This window comes from Schistocerca piceifrons, chromosome 2, assembly GCF_021461385.2.
Source record: "Schistocerca piceifrons isolate TAMUIC-IGC-003096 chromosome 2, iqSchPice1.1, whole genome shotgun sequence".
Classification (NCBI taxonomy): Eukaryota; Metazoa; Arthropoda; class Insecta; order Orthoptera; family Acrididae; genus Schistocerca; species Schistocerca piceifrons.
The window spans coordinates 936,118,304-936,138,511 of NC_060139.1; the positions used below are offsets into that span (position 1 = coordinate 936,118,304).

At 37.7% G+C, this 20,208-nt stretch overlaps 1 protein-coding gene across 1 annotated transcript in view; it reads right to left on the bottom strand.

The window, feature by feature from the left end:
• The window catches only part of LOC124777768 (diacylglycerol kinase eta), a 583,415-nt gene that overhangs the window by 307,574 nt on the left and 255,633 nt on the right, over positions 1-20,208 (bottom strand). Inside the window, exon 6 of the mRNA XM_047253274.1 lies at positions 3,904-4,034. Coding sequence (XP_047109230.1) covers positions 3,904-4,034 — 131 coding nt within the window. The remainder of the gene's footprint in view (positions 1-3,903; positions 4,035-20,208) is intronic.

The following is a 20,208-nucleotide window of genomic DNA, read 5'->3' on the forward strand; positions in this document are numbered from 1 at the left end:
CAATTTAAGTGGCTTTGTCAGTGCAATCAAAAGATATAGCAATTTATGACACATAATTTGATTCCTGCAAACTCACTCATCAAAATCTCCTGTTTACCTAAAATCATGAAATTTGAAAAGGAGTAAAGTTTCACAGTACAAGTAATGGAAAAAAATCTGAAAACAGTTAATTTGTAATTATATAACATGAAAAAAGTATTTTCTGTCATGTTATATGACTTTCTGTCTGTCTGTCTATCTATCTATCAGGACCCCTTTTTCTCAGGAACAGGTAGACTTATGAAAGTGAAATTTATATCACATACTAAGATCCAAGGTCTCTTGCAGTGTACAACATTTAAGCTACCAAGTCAGTGCAATCAAAAGACAGAGGCATTAATGTCACATATTTTGATTCTTGCCCTGTATAGATATCAATAACAGGGAAAAGTTGTCAAGATTCTCGATTCCCAGGGTGGATGAACTATCTACACACATAATTAAGCTTGTACAGAATCATCAGTGTGTGAGGAGTTGTTACCTTTACTCCAAAATTACACGCTTTCATTTCTTATTTTCTTCTTCTTGGGTAATGTCACATCAGAAACACATTATTGTTAGCATTAACAGCTGCACTACAGTGTCTTCACATCAGGAGTATCATACTACTTTATGAATTTTGCAATATTATTCTACACTACACGCCATGAGTGGTCGCCCAATCCCTTTGCTGCTTGTTATGAAAACCAAGGCATTACAGTGAAGGAAGTCAATAGTAGACAACTTTATCACACAAATGACTTGTATTTACACTCCTTGCAGTGGGCCAACAGTAATAAAAATGGTATCACATTTCCTTAGTTTCAAATTATGTTAACTGAATTCACTTACGACAATATTCTACTTTTATATGGCCGACAGAGGTGCTGTTGCCTCAGTTCATCTGAAAGCATTACACGATCCTATCATAATCAAGATTACAGGAATGGAGACTTTGACAAAAGCAAAAAAAGAATCAAATATATATTAAGCAGCATTAAACAAGATGAGAAAAGGAGATACTTCGGTTTCAAATTTGTAATTTCTACAAAGACGTCTTCAAACAGGTATTACCATCAAATGGTAGCCTATCAATTACTAATAATGTTTTTAAACATGTGGAAACACAATAAAAAAAGATAGCAGTCATTCCAATAACATGGATGTTCTGTAAACTATTGTTATTATTATTATTGTTGTTGTTCCAAACCTACATAAAATTGTAAAATCTGAAGAACATAATTAATTTCTCTCATAAATATTCACTTACCACATCTTTTACTACTCATATCTGAATGGGATGAGTGGTTCAGATCAGTAAGTTCAGCAACTCTCTTGTGAATGGCGCAAGGCCCTCTGCATAGAGCTCAACTCATTACTAACATTAGCTGTTAATTTCTTTGCAACTCAGTTGGTTAGCAAATTGTCACTAATTGGCTTTGCACACGGTGAAATAGAAGTTCACAATAGCAGTAGCTTGTCATTTGCTTCATTTAGCATAGTGCACCCACTTGCTGGTACACAATACAGAAAATTCCACACACTTTAAAGCATCTGTGGCACAAATTCTTGTGAGGAATACATATTGCTTGAGAACTGACACTATCAAGTTTAGAAAGGAGTGTAAACAAAATTCTGGATTTTTATATATAATGGAACTGTGGACTTTTAATAATGCCTGAAAAAGTTAACTGAATTTCATAAAATACATAAAGTCTCCTACAAAGAAGTAGAACTTATATTCCTCATCACAAAGAAATTTTGGTTCCACTTATCATTTGCACTTGAATACTTCTAGTGAGAGCTTACTTGCAGGGTTAATTACCAGAATAATCTCATCTAGTCAAAGCTGTAGCCATATTATATCTGGGTTTTTCAACGTTTTTTCCTTGGCATTTTAAGAGTATCTTCTCCTGAAAGACAGAGCTACAGAAAAAACATTTAGGAAAAATGTTCACATTACAGATTAAATAAAACAGAAACCCACTGATGATGGCACAGAGGTGCTGAAACATTTTTTGGAGCTTGGAAAAAATGATGTTTTGCATAACTGGTGGAGCTTACATCCAACAATACAGTTACAGTTAAAAAAGATACTAGTAAAACAAAATACTCCAGCCTGTTCATGCTCATCGATCTTACAGAAAATTCATTTAATTGCTTCCCACAAAACATTATAAGCCCCATAAACAAAAAAGACTAAGTTTTTAATGTACATACTGTAAAATTAAAGAACTGATGGATCACCAGCAAATGTGTTGTGCTTATCAGAACATCACATGGAAATCTATGAAATGGAGCAGATACAGCTTGTTGGATGAAAGCTATATAAGCTAATATCATACTCTTGTAGTGGCAGTGATTTAGGAGGAGGGACTTCTTCTACAAAAAGTTGATTTTTAATCCCAGAGTCTTCAGTTTCAAGAATATTGTGCTCAACAGCTCTTTAAATGCTGTGCCACAACAGTGATCACTAAACACACAACCTAATAGTACTGACACTCTACAGACAATCAGTAGTAAAAATCTAAAGCTGCCAAAAAAATAAAAAGCTAGAGACAGTTTAACGACACTATGGCAGACTAAATATGGGAATCATTGTTTATGGAGACTTTGATTTTTCTGTCACTTAGTACTGACTAATGACACATAGAGTTGTTGATGCCCAGCTCTGAATTATTTCACACAGTGAAGGTCCTAAAGAGGAATGATCATGTGAAGCAATAGCTCATGGTTTATCTAGCCATGGTCATCAAATGTTAACAATAAAATATTCTGACTAACTGGGTTCAGATCAAAGAACAAAAGTATTATTACACAGAGTCATTAACAGTGTCTCAAACATAGTGTTTAGGGAGAAATGATAGGAAAAGTATTGGCACAAGATTTATAATGAACACTGTGTAGATGGAATATTGAACTTTGTCTTAACTCAACACAGTGAAATATTCATTCTGGAAACAATACCCGAGGCTGTGGTTAAGCCATATCTCCACAGTGTCTTTTCTTCCACGAGTGTTAACCCAGAAAAGTAAACACAGAAAACTTTTTGTGAAGTTTGGAAGGAAAGAGGGACAGACTGTCTGAAGTAAAGCTGAGAGGGTGAATCTGAGTTTTGCATGAATGGCTGAGTCGATAACAGCACTGGAACTTCCTGGCAGATTAAAACTGTGTGATGGACTGAGATTCAAACTCAGGACCTTTACCTTCCATGGGCAAGTGCTCTACGAGCTAACCAAGCAAGACTCACAACCTGTTGTCACAGCTTTACTTCCACCAGTACCTCATCTCCTATCTTCCATACTTCACAGAAGCTCTCCTGCGAATCCTACAGGAGCAACACTCCTTGAAGAAAGGGTATTGTGGAGAATGGCCCAGCCACAGCTCAGGGGATGTTTCCAGAAAGCATTTTTCACTCTACAGTGGAATATGTGCTGATGTGAAATTTTCTGGTAGATTAAAACATTGTGCCACACTGAGACTCAAACTCGGGATGGTTGCCTTTTGCAGGAAAATGCTCTACCAACTGTGCTACCCAAGCACAACTCATGACCTGTTGTCACAGCTTTACTTCCACCAATACCTCATCTCCTACCTTCCAAACTTCACAGAAGTAATCCTGTGAACCTTGCACAACTAGCATTCCTGGAAGAAAAGATAGGGATAAGAGTGTAGACTGTGAAATCAAGGTTCCAGCATACATTTTAATCAATTAGAAAATTCCAAAACAACACAAACTTTACTGCGCAGTGGAAGATACATTCTGGAATGTTAACTATGTGTAGTAATGTCATGATTACACCTGTTTATCAACAGTATATCAGACCAATTTAAACATCCTCAAGATATTCTGCATGAGTAAATTCAATTAAAAGCTGTACTGACCAGCGTTATGTAAGGCAGTTGGTGGTACAACACTGAGGCGACTCGGTCCCAGTAGGCAGTGAACTGGTAGCAAAGGTCTGCAGGCCGTGTGGACAGTCGTATGACACCACAAGCAGCGCCAGTCTTGCAATCTGAAACAGTTCCATAGAATAAGTGCTGACAGTGGAGTAAGGTAATAAATTCCTAACACCTAAAATGTTGGAAAAAGACAAGATTACTACTTACGATAAAGAAGACACGTCAAGTTGCAGACAGGCACAATTAAAAGACACTTACATATAGCTTGCGGCCACAGTCTTTGTCAGTAAAATAAACACACACGCACACACACACACACACACACACACACACACACACACACACACACACACACACACACACACGAGACAAGCACATCTCACGCACACACAACCCCGCCAACTCCAGCGTCTCGGGGCCATGAGTTCGCGTCGTGTGTGCATGAGGTGTGCTTGCTGGTGTGTGTGTGTGTGTGTGTGTGTGTGTGTGTGTGTGTGTGTGTGTGTGTTTTACTTATGAAGGCTGTAGCCAAAAGTTATATGTGAGAGACTTTTAACTGTGCTTGTCTGAATCTTGATGTCTCTTCTTTATGGTAAGTAGCAATCTGTCTTTTCCTGCATTGCTGATATTCCTATCTGGAGTTTCCATTCACTGATTTCTGTCATCTGTTAATCATATTGAAATTAACAGTGGCATCAGTATTTAGTGAGGTGGCAGACAGGAAAAACTGAATTGATAGAAATCTAAATACAATGACTGGTACTGAATGTTTCAAAGTGGTAACTGTTAACAGGTGGGAGCAAGAAGAAAGCATTCAATAACAACAGATGTCATTTTATTTCTATCGATTTGGCTAATCTGTACAGTCATCTCACCAAGAGTTTTCTTAGAGTGTACATGAGACTGCACACAGAAGAAGCTATAAGATTAATCTCTCTCTGACAGCACCAGAATTATAAATACATACAATCCTTATGAACATAAGTAGCTTTCAGAATCTGGACTTCCTTCATTTGACGGAAAGAGTCCTGGGAAAATCAAGAGATTTGAAATGGCAGAGAGAGCAGCTGGCAAGTTAAAAATATACACTGCAAAACTTGTTCTATGCCACAGTCCTGCCAATGATTATCTAAAATCAATAAGCTATTTACCAGATGGACTTTCTATGTCAGTATGACAACAATCGCCAAGAAAGTGTAGATGCAGACAAAAATTTCTATTGGCAACAGAGAGTACTTTATCTATAGCACAATAACAGTTAGCACAAAGTCTGCTTCAGCACATGGATGTCTTGGATTTTATTTCCAGCATTAGTAGCTTGGAATTTCGTGGAGGATATTTTTCAGTAATAATGTTGGCCTCCTCCACACACACATCTCTTCCATTGTCGTCCAATTCTTTTTTGAGCTGAAATTTCACATTTCACACCAGGCATCCTTACTCAGACCCGGTATTTTCACCACACCTTTTTAGCCTCTCTTTACCTTCCACTATCGAATCTGCTCTGTTTTTCTGCTGACCTGCATTCTTCTACATTATTCATTTTACTCATACATGCACTTGCCCAAAGGCAAGTGCACACACACAGACACAACCTTTCATTTATTTTCGAAATTCATGAAAACTGTGGACCTAAGCTCAAAGAAAAACACACACAATATTATTTATAGTTTTCTTTTGTTCTTTCACTCACCTATTTATTATTCTGACCTTTTTTACAAATATAATTAAATTGTGATTTAAACCAGTTTAAGATCAGTTTTATCTACATTTTTCATACTCATTGCTTCCCAAACCTCAAACCTGTTGACGTCCTTACCAGATTTGGAAACCTCATATATTGCTGGTGTTTTGTTGTTGAGTTCTGTCTCATTCTGTGCTGCTGTACCTCCATTTAATAAATGAGTGACTTTCCTGTTAATACAATTCTAGAATCCCATTTTCTTTAAAACTTTCTTTTCATTTAACCATGTGAATAAACCCAGGTTCCAAAAGTTGGTTTATCTCTGTCTACCTGGCAAATATGCACACATTTACAGTCAAAAGTCAAATGCCTCACTTAATAAGCTTACAGACCTCTATGCACTATAAATTATTATTTGACAAAGTTTCAGATGTTTTATGTGCTATAAGAATTTTAATTATTTAATAGGTATCCAATCCACAAACAAATTATTCTGATATTTCTTTTTGTTTAGAACACAATACAAGTTAATTCTCTGTTATTCTACAATGCCACAATGGTGGCTGTTGGACAAATTGTGAGTTACTAATTCATTCCATGTTGTCTTAGCTTTGACTTTAACTTTTCCATGAAGACATACTGGTATGTATGAATAAATGAAAATAAAATTGCTTTATCTTGTGTTAAATTTGTCTCCCTTAAAACAGTTTTGTGCTGTTGTGTGTTTAATGATGTGTAGATACTATGAAGATTACCTCTTTTGTCTATTTCAGGAGGGCGCCTAAAGGCATACCTAACTATGTTCATTACGCAGTTCTGAAGAGATAGTATCTTCAGTATTCATCTCCAGCAACAGTGGTACTGTAAACACTTTAACATGGTGTCCAGTACTCTGGAATAAATATTTTCCTTTCTTAGGGTGTGGTATCAGTTACAGGGATAGAAGGGTATCCAAAGCAGAGTGAAATAATGAGCATTGACGGAATGACACAAGAGGCCGAAAATTAGTGGATATTACCGTAATATGATGGCTTCAACTCTGTTGGGACACTTTCGAGGAGGTGTCTGAATGTCTATGGAGAAATGGCAGCCCATTCTTCCTCAAGAGCTGAAAACGAGAATGTAGTGACGCTGGGATCTGGACTGAAGTCATTGTTTTAACTTATGTCAAAAGTGTTACACTGGCTTCAGGTCAGGGCTCTGGGCAGGACAGCCCACTTCAGGAATGTTATTGTCCACAAAACACTACCTCACAGACGTTGCTTTATGACAGACTGTATTGTCACATTGATACAAACAAACTCCATCTCCGAACTGTTCCTCTTCTGTAGGCAGTACATAACACCGTAAAATGTGTTCATATTCTTCTGCATTTGGCATTTACTTTAGTGAATTAGTGGCTGAAAAACATCCCCTTACCTTTTAACACCTCTTCAATGCTTCACTGTTGTTACTACACATGAAGGCAAGTAACATTCTCCAAGCAATCATCAAAACCCAAACCCTTTCATAAGACTGCCACAAAGTATAGCATGATTCACTGCTCATTTCCAGTCACCCACAGGCTTCTTTCCTAAAGTGTGCTTAACACTGACCACAAAGATGTAGGCTTATGAAGAGTTGCTCAACCAATGTACCCTATTCTTTTTAGCTTTCTATATGCCATCACTGTGGTAGTTGGACTATGGGTAACACTCTGAAACTCACAAGTTATTCCTTCTTCTGACTTCATGCAATTTTTTACAACCGCCCTCGGCAATGCGTGACAGTTCCTGTCAGTCTGTATATGACATCAGTATTATCTTTGTTTAGCTGTGGTTGTTTCTTCATGTTTCCACTTCACTATTATTACACTAACAGTCAACTTGGATAGCTTTACAAGGGGTGAAATGTCCCTGATTGATTTGTTACTCATGTGATATCCAATGAAAAGTTCACATTTGAAGTTACTGAGCTCTCCTGCCTGACACACTCTGCTGTTACTGCTTCTCTACTGACAACAGGATATCACAGTACTCCCCATCTTCTTTTACAGTGGTGGGTCCATCTCTCATAACACCTAGTGATCAATGCCACATTATATAGGAGTGCATGGATACTTTTGATCAGATAGTGTACATAGAAGAGTCAATGAGGGAAGCAAAGGACTATCTCAAAATGGGAGTTGTTTAATACAGGCAGAAAGTCAGCATTACACCATTTGCTGATGACATAATATTGGTCACCAAAAGTGTACAGATGTTGAATGAAATGGAATGTGTTCTAACAGATAGCTATAACACGCACATAAACAAAAATAAAATTAAGGGAACAGTATGTGCAGCTGTTGCGCATGATGGATTATTAAATGTCAAACTAGGGCAAGAAACTCTCAAAGAGTTAGACGATTTGTCTGTCTCAGAAGTAGGAACGATAAAGAAGGAAGATATAAGAAAGAGGCAGAAGTAAGGACTGCACAAGGCAAAATGGTTTTGCATGAAAAGAAGTATCTGCTAATAATCAGAAATATAAAACGTGAGGTCAGAAAACAGTCATAAAAAGCTATGTTAGGACCACAGCTCTGTATGGGTGGGAAACATGGAGAACTGAAAAGACAAAATTAAATGATTAGATGTCTTTGAAACATGATCTTACAGTTGACTATTGAGGTCAAGGTTCAAGACAGTGGGGTGTCTGAATTTTAACTCCACATCTGAATGTCAAAATATGTTGACAACGAAAAGTCCTTCACATAGTGTAAAGCTTTTCCAAATATTTTGTCATCATTTTTTAAATGTTTCCTGTCTTTTCTTAGGGACGATTAAAAGTGCACGTTAAGTGTCAAGTTGAAATGTGTTCGTAAAATGTCCAAAAATCCAGACTGACACATATACACCAATAAAATACTCAGAGCAAGTTGGCTACCATATTAGACATGCAATAAAGTGATTCCTAATTAAGTGTTGATTTGAAGTGAATAAGACACTCTTCAGCAGAAATTGTAGGGTATACAGCTATCTAAGTACCAGTGGTTCATTGTTAGTGAAAACAACATCATCTTGAAAATTAAATAATAGCTTAAATATGATGACACGTCAAGGTGCTCGTTGCACAGGGTCCCACCCTAAGAACAAAAACATGGATGTTTCTTGCCGTATATGTGGTGAAAGAGTGATAAAAGGTTTCCGAATTTGTGTTGAAACCCAACTAAGGATTCATTCTTTCTGCATCCAGTGGCTCAATACAAAAAATTTGTTATGTTAGAGTGACAGTGAACAGTGCATGCACACAGCCAAGATGTTGTAAACTTGTGATTTAAATACTGAACAATTTGTCAAGGGAATGCTCATAAATGATATCTTCCAATTAAAAGAAGAACTACAACTATTAAGAACAAATACACATAGTAATAACAGAAGTGTGTGCATCGAACAAGAAAAAGAAAATGTAAACACTATTGAAGAAAAATTTAAAGCATTCAACAGGCCCGCAGAAACAATTGGTAGTAAGTGAATAGAATTTAACACAGACAATACATTGTCAACAGTTGTGACAGGAAAAAATTATAGTGTATTAGCTGAAGAAGAAACTGAGCCAAAGAATAAACTTTCCAAAAAGCAACCTAACCTCATCTGCAAAATATGCAAACATCGTTTCCTCAGCGTACATGGCCAAGATAATGCCAGCAAATAATAAACAAGCAACATTAAAAAAACAAGCTGTGATGCTTGGTGACAGCCACTCCAGGAGAAATGCTGAAACAAGAAATGATTACAGTACGTCACTTACGGCCACAGGAAAAACAAAACCAAAAACACCTTTGACAGAGACAATAAAAAACGGTAACTCACTGAATGAGTTATCTAAGAATGATACAGTCATTATCATGGGTGGAAGCAATGATGTTTACCAGAATGAGGGCAAACATGCTACACAGTGCTTAAAAACTACACTACACGATCTCAAAGTGCCCACCATCATAGTTACCAGCATGCAACACAGAGACGACCTGCAAGATAACTCAGTCATAAATTTGGAGCTTGAAAAAATAAATAGACAGTTTGAAACAATATGCAAGGCCTATTATAACGTGACATTCTTCGAACTTCCCATATCAAGAGAACTGTTCACGAAACATGGACAATGCTGTAACAAAACTGGGAAGTTGCTCACTGGTAAACTGCTAGCAAAATTAATACAGAATATTGACCACATTACAAGAAAACCAATTGTTGTAGAACCAGTCTCTACAAAAACAGTACCTAGTAACTGTCTGAGAAAACCTGAAACATGTAATTCAGGAATTATTTGTGATGAAACTTCTGCAGCTATGAACAAACACAGAAAAGAGACACCGATAGGCAACGAAACCAAAATGTCAAAAAATAAAACCACAGCTACAGGGAAAAAGATGTCCACAGTCAGAAAACAAATAAACTGTAAAAGATAACTAGCAACAAGGAACCAGGATTTTTTATGGCCTCACCAGAAAAAGAAGACCAAGCAGACACCAGTGGTGAAAATGAACAGGCAAAAAAGAAGGTAAGTGGTCAGTTACATATGCTTGAACTTGAAAGAAGTGCAAAATTCATGCTCTTTCATCAGAATGTTCAATCTTTTCTGAATAAAATCAAGAAATTCGAAATACTCTTGTCAGCTGAGCTCAAGGAAGCTTCTGTTGTATGTTTAAGTGAACATTGGTTGAGTAGTGATATGTTAGCAGTCACAAAATTACCAGGATTAACATCATCCTCATCATTCTGTAGGACATCCTCTGCCCATGGTGGGACATGTATGTTTGTTAGAAGTAGCACCGAACATCACTGCTTAAAATCCTTAGAGATACTGTGAAAAGAAAAAGACTTTGAAATTTCAGTTACAGAAATAACATCACTAAAACAATAATAATTTACCTGTACAGCAGCCCAGATGGAGAGTCACAATTTTCCTACAGAAACTAGACAGTGCACTCAGAAAACTTAAAGCTAACAAGAAAAATCTAATAGTATGCAGTGACTTCAATATAAATTACCAGTAAAACTTAAATGTAAAACAAAATCTCACAACCATTCTTTCAATGTATGGTTTATAGGCCACTATAATCTCTCCTACTAGAATTACCAAAACTACCTGGACCACTATTGACTAAACATTCATAAATGCAGAAAAAAATGGCTTCCAGGCTGGAACCATAAAAACAGGATTTAGTGACCATAATGGACAGTGTATTTCTTTCCATACACTACCAATACCTAAACCCACAATGCCAGCAGAACTAGTCAAAGAAGAACGAAACCTAAGCAAACAGAATATAGAAACCTTCAGACAACTGTTAGCTAAGGAAACGTGGAATGCAGTATATGAGCATGGAAGTACATGTGAAAAGTCCAACAGAGTTATAGAAATATTTAGCAAGTACTATGAAACTGCATTCTTAATAAAGAAACATAGACTGAGGTCTAATAATAGAAACAGATCTTGAGTAAAAACTGGAATAAGGATCTCAAGCACGAAAAAGAGAAAACTATAAAAAAAGGAAACAAATAAGAAGTTGACAATTACAGGCCAATTGCCCTATTGCCTGGATTCTCAAAAATTCTAGAAAAAGTCTTCCACAAAAGACTTTCAGTCTTTATGGAAAAATATCAAACCCTATCCAAAGCACAACACAGGTTTAGAAAGAGCTGTTCAACCAACAGTACTATCTATGAATTTCTAAGTGAAATTTACAAGAAAGTGGACAGTGGTGATTATATCACTAGTGTATGCCTTGACTTGTCAAAAACATTCGATATTATAGATCATGAAGCACTCCTACAGAAATTAAATCAACTAGGCATCAGAGGCACACCTAATGACTGGATCAGGTCATACCTTTGCGGATGGAAATAAACAGTGGAAATACAACACATTGGTTTAACAGAATCACAAACCATACACAGATTCCCAAGACATGAAATATGATGTTCCCAAGGATAAGTACTGGGACCAGTGCTGTTCCTCCCATATATACTCTTAAATGACCTACAAACAAACACACAGTGCCAAAATGCTTACCAGTTTGCTGATGACACAAATTTTGTCATTACTGCAAAATCAGAAAACCTACTACAAGAAAACATGACAAAGACATTGGATAGCGTAGCAAAATGGTTCACATACAATAAGTCAGTCATAAATGAAGGACAAACTGTAGCAACCAACTTCCATAACGTCAAGGAAAAGGTTCCACAAACTGCAAATATCAGATTGTCAAATAAAGCTGTAAATATAGTTGACCTGACAATGTATCTCGGGCTGTGGATCCAGGATGTCAGGTGGGGAACTCATATTGACAATCTCAGCAAAAACTTGAACACATTCTGCTGTGTGATGAGGATCCTTGAAAGCTGCTGTAGTAAAGACTGCCTAAAAAGTGTGTGCCATGCAAATGTCCAATCAATGCTAAAGTATGAAGTCATTTGAAAGGCAGAAATAGAAATAAGAATGAAAAAACTGAAAAAGGCGACAATGGTGAAGAAGTGGGATCTAGAGAAGATAAGGTCCAACAAAGAACAAATTACAGAATTGCTGTCTCGGGACTTTCTAAACACATTACGACACAAAGAAGCACCTGATAATGCCAACGAGTACTGGAATATGCTGAAAGAAGGAATCATTAAAGCAGGACAGCAAAATATAGGATATGTAAAAGGGAAAAGGTCAAAAAACCATGGGTCACACAAGAAATGATTTCCAAGATGGAGGAGAGAAGAAAATTGAAAAACAAGAACACTGAAGATGCAAGAAAGATATACCGAAGGTTAAATAACGAACTGCGAAGAGAAACAGAGCAGGCTAGGAAAAAATGGCTAAAAGAGGAATGTGATGAAATTGAAGAACTGGACAGGGAGGGAAGATACGACTTACTATATAACAGAGTAAAGACTATGACATGGGAACAAAACAGAGTAGGAAGTGCTACTATGGAAATTTTGAGTAAAGATGAAGAGGTAGTGTACAAAGATCGTGACGATGTCCTCCAGAGATGGGAAGAATATATAAAAGAGCTATATGACACAAATAGCAAACCAGAAACTCAGGAACTTGAATCACACAACAGTGTAAGTGATGAAGAGAAAGGACCGACCATCATAATGGAAGAAGTAAAGTCTGCCATTGCTGCAATGAAAAATGGCAAAGCAGTAGGTACAGATACAATACCGGGAGAAATACTAAAATGCTTGAACCACAATGGAATAAGAGAAATATTGAGGTTATGTAATAAAATATATGACAGTGGTGAATGGCCTGAGGACTTTTTGACAACAGTAATGATTCCATTACCGAAAAAACAAGGAACCAAGAAATGCAGCGAGCACAGGACAATCAGCCTCATTTCACATGCAACCAAAGTGATGTTAAGAATAATTAATAAAAGACTTGAAAAAGTAATAGAGGAGAATCTCGGCGAGGAGCAGTTTGGCTTTAGATGGAATACAGGCACCAGAGATGCAATAGGGCTCCTACGAATCTTGGGAGAAAGGTTTATTGAAAAAGGAAGAGACCTATATATGTGCTTCATCGATTTAGAAAAGGTATTTGACAATGTGGTTTGGGTCAAGCTGGCGACTATTATGAGGGAAAAGAGAGTGGACTGGAAAACCAGAAGACTTATAAACTCATTGTACCTTAATCAAAAAGTTTCAGTTAAAGTGAGAGGAGAAAGTACAAACTGGATAAGACTAGGGAAAGGAGTAAGACAAGGATGCTGTTTATCACCTACTCTTTTCAACCTGTACTTGGAAAATATGATTGACCAATGCTCATTAGATGACAAAGGAGTAGAAATTGGAGGAAGAAGAGTAGGATGCTTGAGATTTGCTGATGACATGGTCCTTCTAGCCACAGGGGAAAAAGAATTACAGGATTTGGTGGACACCATTGCAACTAACGGAAAAAAATATGGAATGAAAATTAACACAAATAAAACAAAAGTATTGGCAATCGGAGGAAATAAGGAAATAAAAATTGTGCTGAATGGAGAAACACTAGAACAGGTGCAAAATTTTAAGTATCTTGGAAGCAGGATAGACACCGACTGGAAGTGCACCACAGAAATTAAAACAAGGATAGCAATGGCAAAAGAGGCGTTTTATAAGAAAAGGAGAATCTTCTGCAGCGGTCTGGACAGAGAACTCAGAAAGAGACTCATAAAATGTCTTGTATGGAGTGTTCTTCTATATGGCGCTGAAACATGGACTATGAGGAAAAAAGACAGAGAAAGGCTGGAGGCTTTTGAGATCTGGACATGGCGGAAGATGGAAAGAATAAGTTGGATGGACAGAGTAAAATATGAAGAGGTACTGAGAAGAGTGGGAGAGAAAAGACAGTTACTAGATGCAATAAAGAGAAGAAAAAGAAATTGGATTCGGCATATATTAAGAAAGAATGACGGACTGATAAAAACAGTTTTAGAAGGTTATGTAGAAGGGAAAAGGAAGCGAGGAAGGAAGAGATTCCAGATACTGGATGACATGATGGACGGTACAACATACAGCAGCCTTAAGAAGGAAGCAATGGATCGCAGAAAATGGAGAGGCAAAGGACCTGCTAATATAGCAGATAACTGATGATGATGATGAAATGGAATGAACACACAGGCTCAGTCAAGGGTATAGCATGTGGTAGACTTCGATTTATTGGTAGAATACTGGGAAAATGCAGTCTGTAAGAGAAATTGCTTGCAAATCACTCATGTGATCCATTCTGGAATATTGCTCAAGTGTGTGGGATGGGTACCAAACAGGACTAATAGGGGATATTGAATGTTTACAGAGAAGGGAAGCACAAATGGTCACAGGTTTGTTTGTCTCATGGGAGAGTAACACAGAGATGCTGAATAAACTAAACTGGCAGACTCTTTGAGGTAGATGTAAACTATCCTGAGAAAGCCTACTTACAAAGATTAAACAACTGGCTCTAAATGACGTCTCTAGGAATATACTACAACCCACTACTTATCACTCAAGTAGGGATTGTGAGGATAAGATTAGATTAATAACAGCACACAAAGGCATTCAAACAATCATTCTTCCCACACTCCATTAATTAATGGAATGAGAATTAATCCTAATACCTGGTACAGTGGGGCGTACCCTCTATCATGCACTTCATAGTTGTTTGCAGAGTACAGATGTAGATGGATGTAGAGATGTTTTAAACTCGGACAAATATTTAACTTCATTCCAGATATACCTATATATGTGAATGTCTTAAGCATAAAAACTGATTAAGTTTAATGGAATTATAATTCTGTACGCAAATGTATGAATATAGCCATGAACATCATTTAAAGCTAGATATACAATCGTTTGGCTGCCACTTCATACAATCTGTGACAGCAAGATAAAAATTGCTTGGCTTGACAATGAAAGATTGTTGTTTTTTTGTAAGAAATTAACTTTTTTGTGGCATAGTTTATTTCAGTTCAAAGCACTTTATTCAGCATAAACACTTTATTCAGCATTTTTCCAGTGAATAGATTCTATCCCTCAAGAGTGATTCCAGAATTTCAGCAAAGATAGTAAGGAAAGGAAGAAAAAGAAAAATAAGAAGAGAAATTGGGTTACGGCAAAGAAATGAAGAGGAAGCCATCCTGTAGAATTTTGCTTGGAGCATAATTTGATCATCATTAACACCTGGTTTACGAATCATAAAAGAAGGTTGTGTATGTGGAAAGATCTGGGGATGCTATAAGGTTTCAGATTCATTATCTAATGGTAAGAAACCAGATTTTAAACTATAAGACATTTCCAGGGGTAAATGTGGACTTTTACCATGTTATGAGCTGTGGATTAAAATTGAAGAAAATCATAAAGGTAGGAATTTAAGGGGATGGTACCTCAATAAGTTGAAAGAACCTTAGATAACTGAGAGTTTCAGAGGGAATATTACACAACAGTGGACTGAAACAGGGGATGAGAACAAGATAGAAAATGGATGGATAGCTTTACACGATGAAAAAGAAAGAACAGCATAGGATCATGTAGGTTAAAAGATGTGGCCTAGTATGAATCCTGGGATAAAAAGGATGAGCAGAATTTAATTGAAAAAAGAAGAACATTTAAGAATGTAACAACTGAAGAAGGCAAAAGGGAACATACACATCTATACAAAGGCAGAGATTTAGGAACCAGGTTTTAAATTGTAGGACATTTCCAGGGGCAGATGTGGTCTCTGACCACAATCTATTGGTTATGAACTGTAGATTAAAACTGAAGAAACTGCAAAAAGGTGGGAATTTAAGGAGATGGGGCCTGGATAAACTGAAAGAACCAGAGGTTGTACAGAGTTTCAGGGAGAGCATAAGGGAACAGTTGACAGGAATGGGGGAAAGAAATACGGTAGAGGAGGAGGAGGAGGAGATTACTGTTTAACGCCCCGTCGACAACGAGGTCATTAGAGACGGAGCACAAGCTCGGATTAGGGAAGGATGGGGAAGGAAATCGGCCGTGCCCTTTCTAGGGAACCATCCCAGCATTTACCTGAAGCGATTTAGAGAAATCACAGAAAACCTAAATCAGGATGGCCGGATGCGGGATTGAACCTTCGTCCTCCCGAATGCGAGTCCAATGTGCTAACCACTGCGCCACCTCACTCAGTAGTAGAAGAAGAAAGGGTAGCTTTGAGGAATGAAGTAGTGAAGGCAGCAGAGGATCAAGTAGGTAGAAAGACGAGGGCTAGTAGAAATCCTTGGGTAACAGAAGAGATACTGAATTTAATTGATGAAAGGAGAAAATACAAAAATGCAGCAAGTGAAGCAGGCAAAAAGGAATACAAACGTCTCAAAAATGAGATCGACAGGAAGTGCAAAATGGCTAAGCAGGGATGGCTAGAGGATAAATGTAATGATGTAGAGGCTTATCTAACGAGGGGTAAGATAGATACTGCCTGAAGGAAAATTAAAGAGACCTTTGGAGAGAAGAGAACCACTTGCATGAATATCAAGAGCTCAGATGGAAACCCAGTTCTAAGCAAAGAAGGGAAAGCAGAAAGGTGGAAGGAGTATATAGAGGGTCTATACAAGGGCGATGTTCTTGAGAACAATATTATGGAAACGGAAGAAAATGTAGATGAAGATGAAATGGGAGATGTGATACTGTGTGAAGAGTTTGACAGAGCACTGAAAGACCTAAGTTGAAACAAGGCCCCGGGAGTAAACAACATTCCATTAGAACTACTAACAGCCTTGGGAGAGCCAGGCCTAACAAAACTCTACCATCTGGTGAGCAAGATGTATGAGACAGGCGAAATTCCCTCAGACTTCAAGAAGAATACAGTAATTCCAATCCCAAAGAAAGCAGGTGTTGACAGATGTGAAAATTACCGAACTATCAGTTTAATAAGTCACAGCAGCAAAATACTAATGCGAATTCTTTACAGACGAATGGAAAAACTGGTAGAAGCTGACCTCGGGGAAGATCAGTTTGGATTCCATAGAAATGTTGGAACACATGAGGCAATACTGACCCTACGACTTATCTTAGAAGAAAGGTTAAGGAAAGGCAAACCTACATTTCTAGTATTTGTAGATTTAGAGGAAGCTTTTGAAATTGTTGACTGTGTAAGTAGGCTGTTTATGTTTTCTCTATGTAAGTAGGCTGTTTATGTTTTCTCTATGTAAGTAGGCTGTTTACGTTTTCTTATTGGCAACGTTACGTAGCGCTCAATATGAAAATCACTGGCTGTGCTGTGTGCAGTCTGTGGCTAGTTTGCATTGTTGTCTGCCATTGTAGTGTTGGGCAGCGGCAGCTGGCTGTGAACAGCGCGTAGCGTTGCGCAGTTGGAGGTGAGCCGCCAGCAGTGGTGGATGTGGGGAGAGAGATGGCGGAGGTTTGCAGTTTGTCATGAACTGATATATATATATTATGATTTGTGATGATATTAAGGTAAATACATTGTTTGCTCTCTATTAATATCTTTCATTTGCTAACTACCCCTATCAGTAGTTAGTGCCTTCAGTAGTTTGAATCTTTTATTTAGCTGGCAGTAGTGGCGCTCGCTGTATTGCAGTAGCTTGAGCAGCGAAGATTTTTGTGAGGTAAGTGATTTGTGAAAGGTATAGTTTAATGTTTGTCAGGGCCATTCTTTAGTAGGGAGTTTTGAAAGTCAGATTGCGTTGCGCTAAAAATATTGTGTGTCAGTTTAAGGACAGTCATGTATAATTGTTCTAAGGAGACGTTTCATATGTCGACCCTTAGCCTAGGATACCTCACTGGAATCTTCTGATTTTTCTTGTAGTTTGTGTATTTAGTGTAGATTTTGTTTATTGCTAGCGCGTAATTGTAGAGAGAATCTCCTTTGTAGTTGTAGCCTTTCATTGTTGTACAGTAAAACAGTTGTGGCATGCATATAGATTTGCACCAAGTATTTCGCAGCTGTAATTAACAAGATATTATTTTCAGTGTTATGTTAATGTGTTCTCTTATTTTTGCTCTTCAAATTGTGTTTTTCTGTGTTGTCGTGTGAAATACTGTGACAATAATGGCGTGTGAAAAACGTAATACTAGGCTCCAAAGTAAACTGAGAAATGACAGTGAAAATGAGAGCAGTGTGTTAGCGCCACCGAGTTATGAATTAACTGATGTTCAAAGTAGTAATTTGGTAATTGTGCATAGGGAAATGGAGCGGGCGGCAAACAATGGCGTGGACAGTGAAACAATTAGTGAAGAGGGAAGCATTATCGATCGATCGGTCGGCAACAGCTCGCCTCAGGAATCCGAAATGACAGGACACAATTTCGCAAATACTGTAGATTCAGGTTTTGGGTCATCACCGTTTTCTCAAATAAGTCAAGACACATTTTCTGCTTGTCAAAATGTGAATGTTGTCGGTGCAAATGCACTGCCGAAAAGCGTAGAGAAACAGATTCCAGACACTAATACATTATTATTGCAATTAATGCAACAAATGGGACAAAAGCTTGAAAAGTTAGACACAATGGAACAACACCAGAGACAAACACAGCAACAGTTAGACACAGTGGAACAAAATCTCAAAAAGTTAGACACAGTGGAACAAAATCTCAAAAAGTTAGACACAGTGGAACAAAATCTCAAAAAGTTAGACACTACACTTGAACAAACACGTGAAGATTTAACCACTGAGTTACATAACATCGAATCGAAATGTCAAAAAGTCTGTAATGACGTAAAAACACAAATTTGTGAGCATTTTCAACCTATTTTTTCGCGGCATGAAAATGCATTACAGAATCACGAAGCAGCCATAAAAGAGCTGCAAACCATTGTTCATGAAAATCTTGAGACCTTGTGGGCTAAATTTGACTCAGTTGCATCTACCGATTCGGTTACGCAACTTGCAAAAGCTCAGGAAAACTTAAAGGACAAAGTAGATACTCTGAAACTTGGTTCAGAAAAACACGCTGAGGAAATAAGTACACTATCAGAGAAAGTAGCCGAACTTTCGGATCAATTCACTAACTTATCTACAAAGGTAGATGATGATCTGAATGACACAAGACCCGTAGCCTTCACTGACACAGAAGAGTATGAACAAATAAGAAAATTCAAACAAAATCAGAATCAAATTAATACACAACACCAAAGAGAAATCCGGGAAGTACAAGATCAGCTGACACAGGTAATACAAGAATTACGTATTTCAGAGGACACTCGCGCTCCAACACGGGAAGAGGGACTTAGAAACACGGAAAAGCTGGAAAATAATAACACAGGGCATTTCGGAAGTAATGAAAGAAATTGGCAATGTGCACCGAATTTTGAGATGGAACGGCCGACACGACCTAACAATGACCGATATGCGACTCGCCGACATGACGATTTTGACTATAAGCTGTTCATTACTACACGTAAATTCAAAACATTTAAGAATTCTGGCAACGACATTCATCCACAAGCATGGCTCCATCAATTCTCTCATTGTTTTCCTCCCAACTGGTCGTTAGAACACAGATTAGAATTTATGTGTGGCTACTTGGAGAATGAACCAGCTGTAAGAATGCGATCGGTCATTCACGATTGCCACAGTGAAGGAGAATTTTACCATGCCTTCCTCTCAGCATATTGGTCTCAAGCCACACAAGACCGCGTAAAACATGGCATCATAATGATGAAACATTTCGAACAATCTGAATTTTCCAGTCTTGTGAAATATTTTGAAGACATGTTGCACAAGAATCAGTACCTGTCAAACCCATACAGCCCCTCAGAACTCATCCGCATTTGCTTAATCAAATTACCTGAACATTTACGACACATTATTTTGGCAGGGCGTTGCAAAGACGACATTGAAGCATTTCAGGGACTGTTACAAGAATTAGAAATTGACACTGACAATCGCGGAACGCGAAACCAGGAACACAGCAATTACAGGTCACATCCGTCAAATTTCCGCGATGAAAGAAGTAATAACTTTACACGACAAGGCTATTCTTACAACGCAAATCGTGACCAAAACAGACACCACCCGTACGACAACCGTTGGCAGAGTAGTAATAATTACAGGGAAAGAACACCTCTCCGCGGTAGTGACTATCACAGAGACAATCAGAGAAACAGACAATATGGGAACCAAAATAATTATTATCAAGGGAGACAGAA